At 37.1% G+C, this 13,601-nt stretch overlaps 1 protein-coding gene across 4 annotated transcripts in view; it reads left to right on the forward strand.

Moving 5' to 3' along the window:
* Nucleotides 1-13,601, forward strand: part of adcy7 (adenylate cyclase 7) — a 77,715-nt gene that overhangs the window by 31,033 nt on the left and 33,081 nt on the right. For 3 of the 4 annotated variants that reach the window (XM_015380711.1, XM_015380714.1, XM_015380712.1), the window contains exons 2-5: nt 6,616-7,067; nt 7,189-7,368; nt 12,184-12,378; nt 12,523-12,684. In XM_015380711.1, coding sequence (XP_015236197.1) covers nt 7,201-7,368; nt 12,184-12,378; nt 12,523-12,684 — 525 coding nt within the window. In that variant the 5' untranslated portion in view covers nt 6,616-7,067; nt 7,189-7,200. Of the gene's footprint in view, nt 1-6,615; nt 7,068-7,188; nt 7,369-12,183; nt 12,379-12,522; nt 12,685-13,601 lie in introns of those variants that run through there. The other variant, XM_015380715.1, reaches the window with a different exon arrangement.

Below are 13,601 nucleotides of genomic sequence, written 5' to 3' on the forward strand. Positions count from 1 at the left end.
AGATCGCTCTGTGCAGCTCTCTATAAAAGGCTTTGAATAGGGAGTAGGTTTGCTCAAGATATAATCTCTTCATAACATTAGTTTATTACCTACAAGGTGATTTCCAATTACCACCCTGTTTGGTCTGAAAATAAAATTCCAAAATAAAAACACATATTTTCTTTTTTTAAACCAACAAATCTGCACTGCATAAATGACTAAAAAGTAAAATATTTATTTTAAACTATAAATATATTAATTCTTATTATGAATGGGAGCTTTACAGTAATAAGCTGGACAATGAAGTGTTTAATATTCAACTCATGTTGCATATTGCATGTTGTATAAGACATTCTGAATGTTTTTTTCTTAGTTTTATCATCACAGTATCACTCTGTTCCAGAACAACATTTAAACTTCATCAGCTGTCCGTTCATCTGTTAATCTATCAGTCACTCACTCTCTCCATCCACCTGTCCAACCAGAAGGCAGACGTAGACATTTCTCTCCTTTGCTGCTCTCATTAGCTCATTCTGGGGGATTTACACATGCTCCAAGGCTCATTCCAGCTGCTTGTCTCCGTAATCCTTTTCTTCATTCATCATTAAAATCTGATGACCATAGGTTCCAATCAATGAGGACTCAGCTTTTTGGGCTCAGGTCTTTCTTTACAAAGACAACTTGACAAACTGTAACCAATGCTTCAATCCTTTATTTTTATCTTTAACCATAGCTTGTGAACAAGATCCCAATGTACTTGGACCCTTCTGTTTGAGGCAGACAGACCTTTGCTTGATGAAAATGGACCAAGGATGTGATTGAGACCACATCATCTCCAAAAAGACACCTTCCTCTTGTTTTAGATCCTGTCCATGAACATCACAAGATCTGGGAAAAACGGGCAGCCATGTCAGAGTTCAACCTACTTTAGGAAAAACCAAATACTTCATGGGTGTGTGCTGCAATTTTTAGAACCTTCCCTTGGTCTAAAAGCCTTGAAGCAAGAATTTGAGCAATGACTTTGTACACAAGTGTTTAAGCTGCGTTTGTTGACTCCCCCTTTAAAAAGATTGCAACCACCGTCCCATCCTGCTGAAAAGCAATTGCTTTTTTTTTTAGCACTTCTCCATGGAACATTGAAGATGTATATCAACCATGACAGCCTAACAATGATCAGGGTCTTCAGCATCTCAGGGCAAATCTCATCCCCCTCTGCCACCCTGATGGTGGGTAGCTCTGTAATTATCTCAGCAACCTCTACCAAACTGATAGCTTTTCTTTCTGCTGACTCCTCTGACCCAGAATCCACCAAGTACAATAGAATTCACAAGTTGAGAAAGAGAAACATGACGTTTAAAAGCTAATTTGACTCATAAATTTAAACACTTTTTATACAGCTGCCATTACAGAAATATAAATGTTTTTAGGCCTTTATTTTTGTTACGATTATTTTCTACTTAAAGCTTATGAAAACCAAGCATTTAAAACTATATCAGACCAATAAATTAAACATTTTTAAACTTTGAAATGTGCATTTAACTAATGGTCTTTTTTATGCACATAAATGCTGTAATTCAAACCGTATTTTTATCCTGTTATTTTTGCCCCATTATATTCTAATTTATTATATATATTGGAAACAGTAGAAATATTCCCCTTCCAGCCAGGATACCTGAGAGATTAAAAAAAATCTAATAAATCTAAAAGCTTAATCTGTTGACAATGTGCATCATGAGGTTTAGCAGTTAGGGCACTTTTCAATAAGAGATATGAAAAAGGCTTTTACTATGCCGATTTTATTGATTCTTATTAAACGAATTTTACATGTTTGAAAAGTCAGCCCAACATTGGTATGTTTTCTTTCTCGAAAAATATGAAACCCTTGAGTGAAAAATCTACAAACAGGTGGTTAGTGCAAAGGAAAATCAAATTGCAATTGTTAAAGATTGGCTTTGTGAATGCACCCTGATGCTCCATCTCTCTGGTTCTTTTCCCTGAAAAGAGATAACTCTGGACAAACTTTAAATAACATTTCATAACTTATATGTATTAAATAACCAGGAGACATGACAACAGATTTTGATAGAAATTGTAATCTTAATCCTCTCAGGAAGTGGCTCCGATCAACAGTTAAAAAGGCATTTTATACATCTCCAGTCTGCCACATCATCTTATTTTACATCATACACATTAGCAGATGATTAGACATCCATGGCTCCAGCCTTATCAAAATAGGACACCGCTCGCATTCTATTTCAAAATCTTTGCCATGTACAAATGAAGATTATAGCTATATATCCAGACAGAGGAATTCTGGCCTAATTAGATTAAAAACGTCAGTTCTGACGTGCAACGGGCAGCCCATACCAGGGTGTGATTAACTCACACATCTTCAATGATAATTATCCTAACTCAATATTGGTTGAAAAAAAATCTTAATTTATATTTCCAGTAACAATCGACCAGTTTTATTAGGTATGTATAACAAAACTGGACTTCAGATGTAAATAAAAAAAATGAATTCATGGATCTTTTCTTTATGGTGGACTGTTTTATTATTGCAATTGTTCCCTTTCCTCTGCTAGAGATGCACCAATCAGGCTTTATTGGACCCATTACAGATTTCAGTTTGACTTGCCCGTATTCTTTTTCTTGGACTATATTACAACAACAAAAAAAGAGTATTTACATTTGTTCACCAAAAGTATCTATTTTTGTGGATAAAACTCAGATGAGTGCATTTGATGACTCTGGGAGCGTTAAGAGTGTTAAAAAATGAAAAATCTTTCTCAGATTATAGTATAGTAAAGGAAAACTGGTTGATTTTGATCTGTGGTTGATTAACCTGTATCTATTAATCCCTGAGAAAAATAACTCATGCATCTTTTGCATCTTCTTATTTAGTACTTTATCACAATTGTTTCCTGTCCTACCCTGCTAATATAAAACAATTGTGTTAAAGGATATAAATATGCTTAAGTAGATGCAAAAGAAGCATGATATTTGTAGTGTAGTTGGCTATCTGCTCAGATAATTACCCTGCTGTTTGTTGCCAAATCTACAAGTATACTATAGACTGCCAACTGAATTTTAACTCCAGGAAAGAAAAAACTGAAAAATTGTAATATCAGCAATTTGCTGATTGGTCGGTCTTGTAAGTAAGGGAAAAGTGTATTGGCTTTTTTTCTTAGCCAATAATACATGGAAATAGGTGGGAACATTGCTGCTTTACTCCGTGGTCTCTATTCAGAGCAAAAACGTTAGTTGTGAGGAATTTTATCACTGAAACACTGACACAGTAAAAATGATCGTTCACAGTCCAACATCATTCGGTTCTTTCTTTCTTGCCATCTTTTGTCCTCCCTCCTCTTGGAGCCTAGTTTATGGCACATAGCATCTGTCACAGTTGCTATGCTGGAAACAAACATGAAGCTGTGTCTTTCCCTCGGTGCTGTGAAACCGAGCGATAGCAGGAAATTAGCTTTCTATTGACAGCAGTGCAAAGTTCATGTTGCCTTTCTCAGAATTTTTACACAGATTTTTATCTGATTCAGTAATATCTCTAAATCGTTACAAACTACCGCAGTGAGTGTCTTTTATGACTGTGATGCTAACTGAGAACCTGTCTGAGCTCTATCTGTTTAAAGAGATAGGGTAAATCAATAGCAATCAATACCTACAATGTGTACTCTTACACAGCCCGATTTCCCAGCCTTTAGGGTTTATGAAGCAAATGCTTCATTTTTGAAAAGAGAAAAGAAGGATTTTTGTTGCTCACTGTGTTAACTTTACTCTATGGTTGTTTATGCCACAGAAAATGAACAAGAATAAAACAGTTCATTAATACAATAGAGGCTGTCAAGCTTGTTGCTAGAACCTTTTGACATTTGCCAACAACAAACATCAACTAGTTTGGTTTGGATTCTACAGTATGTGGTTGGAAGTAAAACTAGATATAACTTCCTTTTTATTTTTCACATGGAAAATCAAAGAAGTGTGTTGATGCTCGCTGGAGCCATAGCTCACTGTATTTACAGGGCATGTCTATAACAGCAATTCACCTGTAGGGAAGAGAAATATTGGTCATTTTTATTTAAAACAATACTTATTTAAAATATAAAGCCGAGTCAGGCTGGATAATCTATATTCTAAAAGTTTCTAGATCAGATGTTTCTAACATAAATAGGCTGAACCAAAGCTCTTTTTTTAGGTCCTGTGGGTAGATCATGAAAGTCTTCTGTGACTCCCTTCCACCTAGCAGCTTAGCCCAGGTTTAACTAGTTCACCAGCCACACCAAAATCACTAAAAAAGATTTTGAAACTCCTAAAAAAAGTCTACATTAAATCAGCTGCTGTTTTTTGACCCTTGGAAAGGTGCAGCTTGGCATATAAAACTGTTGTAATGGTGGACATTAGCCTTATTGTAGTAATTTGATGCTACAAATATGTAGACACCAGACACAGTTAACGCGTTAGAAAAAGATTTACTTGGTTTTAGAACAGATACATTAAAATCATCACATCTTAAATGTTGCTTAAACTGAACAAACCCCCAACTTTTACTTTTTTAGCACCTAAGCTCCCCCTCTGATGATGGCAAACTTTGTAAGCACCCTTACCCCTCTGACTTTGATACTTACGCCGCCTCCCCTGGGGTGTACATGAATAGAGGGAGACCTTGCTTTTTTGGGATTTTACCCTGTTTTTCAGAATCCTTCTGTATTTTGCCCCATCTACCTTTCTATAAGCTCTGGTCTGCTTCAATCTCCATGCTGAGGAAAACTGACTCCACAGCATGAGGCTGCCACCACTATGTGGGAATATTGTGTTTAGGATTATGCTGCATGTTGCAGATAAGATTTTGCATGAAGGCTTAACAGTTTCATTGATCTGAGCAAAGCACCATCCCTCCGCATGATGCTCGGTGCTTTACTTTAAGATGTTTCTCATCGAAAAGGCTTCTTCAGGACATGGTTGATAGTAATAGGCTTATAAATCGTAGTCAGATTTGTATCATTGACGCTTGTTTTACTGGGAGGACTGTTGTTTTAGGAAAATAATTGAAAAATACATGTATGCCAACATGAAACGCTGCTGTTCTTTCTGTCTAAAATGTGTAAAACTACTTTTATATGTTGTCACCAATCTCCATATAAAGGAAGGCAAAGCATTTTGAAATTTAAAAGAATTAAAGAAGTCTTCAAGGCACTGAGCTTGTTTAAACAAACTTTAACTTGCAAATGTTGTAATAATATATGATTGGTCTAAATTCATAAGCTGCGTCAATTTCTGTTTCCTACAGATGTCAGCCTGTTGGTTAGTTCTGTTAGTTTAGCTGAGTGCAGTTTAAAACAATTGGGGTGACTGTTTTAGAGGTAACTCCAGAACTGTGTTTTTTTTAGGTATAGGTCATCACAGCAGCAGGGATTTTTCAGTGAAGTCATGACTGTGTCTGAGATAAGGGCTGGCTTTATTCCGGTGGTTGAATAGTTTAGGTATAAATAACGTTTTTTCCATCGCTGACCAGTCCGGATATTTATATTTCACTCTCACAGCTTTCCTCCTGAGTCACATATAGTCCCTGATAATGCGTACCTTGCTATGTTAAAACAAGGAAACAGTAATTATCTAAAAAACAGCTGGAATTCATGTGGTAAAGAAAAAAAATTTCATTTTTAGTTTTAACATAACTACCTCTATATTTTTTATTTTTAATACGGTATCCTACAAAATCAAGTTTATTTTTAGTGCCTCTTTTTATAATTTGATTGTAGGTCTGGAGAAAATATCTTAACTTGGCTGAAGGTTTTATATAGATTTTGTTCAGCAAGCAAACTTTTTTTCTAACATTTCAAACAACAATAAACCTTTTTTTTATTCTTTGTTTTAATGGAAGCATATGGAGAGACTTTTAGAGGCAATTTATAAGTTTTTGAGTTTAGTTAATTGCAAAGTATCTTTTATTAGTTGTTTATCTTGTGATGTCTTTCAAAATCCAGGACAATAATCTATAAAAAAAAAATATTATTATAAAAGCATAGATAAATATTTCCAAGTATAGTTGTGCAGAACTGGATCTGAATTTGAGTATGTTTTTGATTTCATAATACAATAAAAAATCAGAATAAGGAGTGTTACATAGATTTTTGACATGATAATAGGGTTAAGGTTGGAGATTTATTAGAATGCAAATTTAAAGCTCCCGGGAAAAGAATAGTTTGGCATCAATGAGGAGGTCATTTGGTTATTTCCAAAGGGAAAGTTGGTAGAAAAAAAAATGTTCAGTTGTCCATTATCAACAATAAAGCCAAGAAGGTGCAATTATGAGTTGAACAGAGGGGGTACAAGAAGTGATCCCTGTGGAAATCAATGTATGGCCAACCGAAACTAAAACACTTCCTCAAATAAGAAATGAAGACACCCAAATGAGAGCAGAACTTTATTTAAAAGCTCCACCCTTTAAGTTAAGTTCAAGTCACAAACAACTGCTTCTTTTAAGGGGTCAAATAAACTTTTTTTAAAACAAATATTTATTTAACTGAGCATTTTTCCAGCTAAATTAGAGTGCATATTGATCGATAAATGTCAAGTTTCTAACTATTATTATTTTATGTCCTTCTTGCCTTTTCCTTCCAGGTGCCTCTAAGGACTAGAGCTTCGGACCTATCCGCTCCATTACATCCTTAATCCCTTTTGGATCTTTGTTGACCTTTGTTACACTCCTCATCGGCTCCTGTTTTCTTCCTACATACCCTTCTCCCTCCTCTTGCTTCATCTTCCCTCCTCTCTTTTGTGTCTCCAAGCCCCGGGCTTTATTACTCAAGCCCACTGATCGGGAGCAACGCACAGTAGTTGGCAAAGGATGAGGCGTGCAAGCTCGCCAACACCAGATAGAAGATAAAAGACAGAGAAAAGACTGGCACCAAGGACGAGTGACAGAGAGAGAGAGAGACGGTGGGAACAACTGTTGGAGGGAGCTACAACAAAGCTTTGACAGGCAGCAAAAACAATCACGATGCCACGACAAAGGAAAGACACAAGTTTTACTTGATTGTCATGAGCCAGCTCCACGCTCCTACCAAGAAAAGGTTTGTCTATTCTTTCTGCTTCCTTTTTTAAACAGCTCTTGTTGTTCTTATTCAAAGGAAGTTGTAGAGACACACTTCTGCTATCTGCGCCTCCTTGTTAACACCCACTATACCCCTGTAGGAAGCGTTAGCCATGCCAGCCAAGGGAAAGTACCTGCTGAATAACCAGGAGCTCAGAAATGAGGCGCTCTACCGCAGATTCTCCTGCATCAGCCAGTATCAGCCGCTGGCACTGATGCTGTTGGGCCTCTCCATACTCCTCTGTGCAATTTTCCTCATCGTTTTCTTTGCCCTTTCGCTGGTGAGTCATGATGTAGTTTATTTTTTCTTATTTATAAGAATCATATATAGATTTGTGTAAGTGTATATAAATCACATATGTTTACCTTGAAAAAGAAAATCTCTATTTGTGTTATTGTTATGTATCTCTTTTATTCAGGGGCCACTTATGCAGAAGTGACTGATGGATATTTTTAGAAATTATGGATTATATCGTGGAATTATGTTTAAAATATTCGCGTTTTATCTGTAGATTTTTCTTAGTGAGCTGATTTGATTAGTTGTTAAATTCTTATTTACATATGTGGACATTTATAATAGAAATTAAATGAATATATTAAATGAGTAAAAGAACGATATACAGTATTGAATTATGAATAACTTTTCCACACACCGTTGTATAATTGCTCAACAAGTCTCTAATTAGTGACCAAAATTATTTAATTTCATTTTTTGTCTTATTAGCTGATTCAATTACTTTTAATTACATTTTATTTAAAGGCACCTTTCATACCCCTCAAGCACAGCAATCAAAAGAGATATAAAAACAGCAAAAAATTAAACAATGAAAGAATCTAAAAATTAAAAACAACAATAAAAGCAAAACAGCGAGTTAGACGGTAAAAGAAACACTAATATCACAGATATTTCTAAGTCTAAGTTGTCTAAGATAACAAGAAGCAACGTGTAAAAAGGAAGATTTGTGTTGAGAATTAAATGAGTCAGGATCATGGATGTGATGCGAAAGAGTATTCCAAAGTAGGAGACATGAGAGAGAAAGGTTTGATGAAGAAGAGCAGAGAGTTAAAATGAGCGTGTCATTTTAAAATAAGCTTATGAAGACCATGTTAAGACAATTTGCAAAAGTTGTCTATGGATGGGGATTCCACAGAGATGGAATCATAGCAGTGGCTGGAGGGGGAGGCATGTAAAAGGGATAAGTGGATGTTTAGTGGTTGGATAAAAACAGGCTCATATTAATTTCCTTTTCTTGTAAAGTTTCTATTACTTTATTAGAATCTTCAACTCATTTTCCACCAAAACAAATCTAGAACGAATAAATATGTCAGACTTTCATTATTCTGTGGCACAAGCACAGTCCACCAAGCTTTGAGACTCTAGATTGTTTTAGTTAACTTTAAAGTGTGACATTTGAACTTCATAGTAGCTGATTTAACCTGATATTTAAATGCCATTACCTGCTATTTGTATTTGAGCAAGTTCATATATTCATTAAACTGCTTCAACCAAACAACCCTCTTCGTTACTATTTTGGTCGTTTTGGGAAGTGGAAGAAAACACTGAACCACAACGCTCCTTATAGAGTAAACCCAACAAGCTGCTATACGTTTAAACAGAAAAACCCAACTATTCTGGCCTGATTAAAGCTAAACGTAGCATTAGCTACAGGTAAAGCAAGTACCAGTGACTGCTGGAAACAAATCCATAACATAATTTAAATAATGCCCCCACCCTACGACACAGCTTTGCATGACGTGTATAAAAGAGCAGACCTTGGATCCAGGTCTGTTATGTAAAAGCTTCTGGTTCAGCTTCATTGACCCCTTATTTGCATTTCCTAGTAAGTGGACTATTTATATACACAAAAGGCTAAAAGCCAGAGGTATATAAGCAGCACCACACACTGAGGCATTGTCAGTGATTCCATATTGCATTAAAGCCAAATGTACAAAAGAATTCCAAGTTATCTCAAGTTTATAAATCAGAATAACCAGTTATCAGGTTGAATTTTCACAGATTTGTTGGGCAAATTTTATTTAATCTGATGAAAGCTTAAAACACTCCCATCCCTTATTGCACATAGAGGGGAAAAGGCTTCATTATTGCTTAACACAGTCCCAGAGACCATTTCAAGCCCCCACTAAGACCGTAAGGACTTGTATTTAAAAGACCCATGGTAGCTGGAGATATTAGCAGCTTAGGCAGGAAGGATAATATGTTGATAGGATAATAATTAGTCATACTCCTCAAAAAGCTTACTCTTTCTGACGTTTGCAGTTCACCATCAGTGGTGTTTAACAAACCTGCTCAAGAGACGTGTTTTGTGCAGATTTTGTTTTTATGGCTTACATGCAAAATATTTTGCAGCATCATGATTTGAATTTACAGCAGGAAAAGGGAAGGCGGTGAAATGAATGGAAATAAAGGGAGCAACTAGCAGCTGCAACAGCATAAAAGTTTTGACAGAGTATTGATGCAAGCAACGCTTTTCAGATTTTATTTGATTTATTTAACATAGAAAGTTCACCTTCCCCTTATCATATCATGTGTTGGTCTACCAAAAATCTGGATGAAATACATTGAAGTTTGTAAATTTAATGGAATAAAATGTAGAAAGCTTAAAGGGCTGCATTTTTATGCAAGGCATTTCATTTATTTCTGTGCTGTTTTTAAGTAATAGCTCAAATGATCACCTTAAAAAAATACATCATAGCTCCCCGTTGCCAACTGCCCTGTGCAGTGGTCGAGGGATGTTAATGAGAGATGCATTATGTAACTGAAAGTAAGGGTGGACAGCAATGAAACTTACATATTCCAGTTCTATTGTCAGGCTGTAAAATTAAGCATCTAACTCAAAAAGAAAACCTCACTTTTAAATGGCTCTTCCTTTGCAGATGATACTTCATCATTGGAATCCTAAAGGAATGCTGCAGTCAGTGTGTAGAGATAGCAATTATGATCCAGGCTTCTGCTGATCACGAACATACTGTTGATTTTGGCTCAAAGCAAGTAGCAGTTTAGTGAGTCCAGCCCATCGCTCTGAACTGACATCTTCACTCAGCATAGATTGTATTACTTTCCTGGGTTGGAAAAAATGAACCAAACCTTCCTAGTATTGTCTTGCTGCAAGCTTTATGGCACACTCCCTTTTTCTCTTATTTCAGTCCCACGCAATAGCTCTATTCCTCATGTTTACACACTACACGTGCACATAAATATGATGTGATGTTCTATCCTGCTCATCAGAGCTTTATTGTCTGTTTCATCCTATTAAGAACCCAGGCAGCTTATATTTATTCACACACTAAACAAAATCTCACTTGGTTCTTGGTTTATCCCCTAAAATCAATCAGTCAGGTTTTTCTATTTTTTAATTTTGCGGTTATCTTTTATTTGTTCTCTTTCTTTCATCCTAAATGTCTACCTTGTGACAACATGAGTTTCTTATTTTTAATATTTTTTTAATTGCCTGTAAGAGTTGGAAAATAAATTTTGGAATGGAGATTTTAATTAAAACAAGAGAGACAACCATTGCAAGGTTTAGCACTGACAGCTTTGTCGAGAAGAAAGAACTAAGTTTGAGAACTGGTTTTACGCACTGTTTATTTTATTTATGGCAACTTTAAATTCAGTTTTTCTTTCTGTGTTAAACAACAGAAATGTCCATGTCCCACTGATTTTGCCTTGTTTTACTGGTGCAAAAAAAGCCAAAAAATTTCTTTGCCAAAAAACAATTTTCATTAAGTAGTGCGAGCTGAAGGGGTTTAGTTGTGAAATGTCCTTTTCCAGTGCTGCCATGGTAACCAACAGGCTCAATATACAATGCAGCAGTGGCCTTCTCTGCTCAGAGATCTTTCTGTTTTAGTCCCACAGCAGAGAACTTATTTATTTAACTTGTTTTCTCTCCTGTTCTCACCTTAGCTTCCAGTCAAACTTAGACATTTTCACATTACGTGGAGAAACACTTAATTCCTCCATGGGTGCATCAGCATTTATAGATCTTTGCTTGTTTCAATGCTGACCTGTCCCGCCAGTACCAGGCCTCTCACCTAATGACGTCTGGAGTTTGGTGCCAACACAAGTCGCGTTCTGTCACTTAAAATCCCCAAAACCTGGAGTTTGTGATGGTAATGTGGCCCAGCCTGTGCAAATCCAGCTGTGTCAGTAGTAGTTTCTAAATGTCTTTGGAATCAGATTACAACAAGTTCTAAGAGCCAAATGAAATTTTCTTCACAGTGCAGTAGACATGAACCGGCTCATGCTTTTCAGGGTTTGCTGAAAGTTACAAAAGTAACAGTTTGAAAATCAATCAAATTTCCCATAACGGTGCTTCTTTGGTTTAAAATGTAGAAAAATGCTAGAGTAAGTTTTTCCAGATGTTTTGAGGACGTTGTGGCTGTTGCTACACACTGCCACTCAGATGGATACAGGTACAAGACAGAAAGACACATTTGGCTGTTTGGAAATAATTATATAAAAACACACGTTATCACCTCATGAGAGTCTGATGCCAATGATTGATAGACAGATAGGCAACTATTTGCTAAGGCTTCAATTCTTTAGGTTCTATTTATTATTTTATTTTTGCGTTGTGATTTATGGTATGAAATTTTATGGCTTGCACCCATCCATCCATCCATCCATCTATTTTCCGTCAGGCTTATCCCTTCTGGGGTCGGGATGGGTACTGGTGCCTATCTCCAGCTATAAGTAGGCGAGAGGTGCAGTACACCCTGGACAGGTTGCTAGTCCATCTCAGGGCAATACAGAGACACATGACAAACAACCATTTACACATACTCTCACACCTAGGGAGAATTTAGAGAAGCCAATTAACTTATCATTTATGTTTTTGGACTGTGAGAGAGAGCCGGAGTACCCTGAGAGAACCCACGCATGCTCAGGGAGAACATGCAAACTCCATGCAGAAAGACCCTGTGCTGGGAATCGACCCTCTTGCTGCAAGGCAGCTGTGCTACCCACTGCCCCACTGTGCAGCCCGTATGGCTTGCACATTAAGGAATAAACATGATTAAAGTTGATTATCATATGGTATGAGACATGTTTGTGTTTTTCTCTCCTGTTGTTGCTATAGAGTACGGATGGAAATCGTCCCTTTGTGAGTGTGGTGGGCAGCAGCCTGTTTGTGTTCGTAGTTGTGTTTCTGCTGGTGTGCACAGAGATTCTCTCGCAACGATGGAGGGTTTGGCTGGGCCTGGTTATCTGGATCACACACCTAACCCTTGGATACACCTTCATCTTCAGCTACGATGTCTTACCTTGGGACCAGGTAGCTCACTTTTCAGCAGCGTTCAAAGGGGCTAAACTTTGAGCTGCTGCCTTCAACAGCTAAAACTCCTGCATATGGAATGAAACTAACATGTATATTTGTGCTAAAAGCACTGATATTTTTTTTTCTTCTTTTCGAATCCAGGTGCCTTTCTTCCTCTTTATCATCTTCACAGTTTATACCATGCTACCATTCCAGCTGTGGCACGCTGTGGTGCTCAGCGTCATCACCTCCTTGTCTCACATTCTAGCCCTCACACTGCATTTAGCAACTGCAGAGAACCCACCAGAGTACCTTGCCTACCAGGTAAAAACAATTGGTGCTGTGTCATTCATCTATTCACTCACACACTGATGATAGAAAACTACATTGTAGCCACAGCTGTCCTGGGGCTCAATGACAGAAGCGGGGCTGCTGTCCGCTGGCGCCACCGGTCCCTCTGACTATGGAGCTTTTCACAAAGGCACATATGTGATTCATACATGCACAGGACAAGATCCACACACAGCACAAGATCCACCAAAGTATTTCTGATCCATACATTTTTTTTAAATGAAATTAAAAAGTACCAGAGGTCTTTAAACTAAACTGCATTTGTGTGTGGATTTCTGAGACTGCCCTGACGTGCCCCAATACACAAATGCATTTTTGTAAACAGGGCATGGTTTGCCACCAATCACAAAGCTTCCTTGTATAAGCCAATCACAAGAATCTGGGATGACTTACCCCCAGATCGCAGATCTTCCATCAGCGTCCTACTCTATTCCAGACCGCCTGTGCAAAGCAAAGCCTACAGTCTCTGCGGTTCCTTGCGTCTTGCTCTGCTCCGACTTTCTTGGAGCTGCAGGAGAGCATACGCTATGTTATTATTTAATTCATAGGAAGAAAAACCTGCGGTAATGAACACTTAATGTAATACAACATAGTTAAATCTCACCATCAGCATCAACTACACGTTTCTGTCCAAAAATGTTCTTTTCGTTCTGGGTCTTTGTAATAGGAATAATCATTCAAAATTGGTTTGATCTCTACCTCCAAACTCTCTTCAGACATACATGCGTTAAGAGGTTTCTGTTGAAATTGTGAGAATCACTCTTGAAATTTGTTGTGATGGGATTTGATGAACCTTTTAAGCCTCTAAGTATAAAATAAATATTTTGATCGAGAAGACAAATCTGCTCCCTAGTATGTTGAAGTACCAATAATTTGCATCCAATAATTTA

This window comes from Cyprinodon variegatus, unplaced genomic scaffold (assembly GCF_000732505.1).
Source record: "Cyprinodon variegatus isolate N-32 unplaced genomic scaffold, C_variegatus-1.0 Scaffold220, whole genome shotgun sequence".
NCBI classification, from domain to species: Eukaryota; Metazoa; Chordata; class Actinopteri; order Cyprinodontiformes; family Cyprinodontidae; genus Cyprinodon; species Cyprinodon variegatus.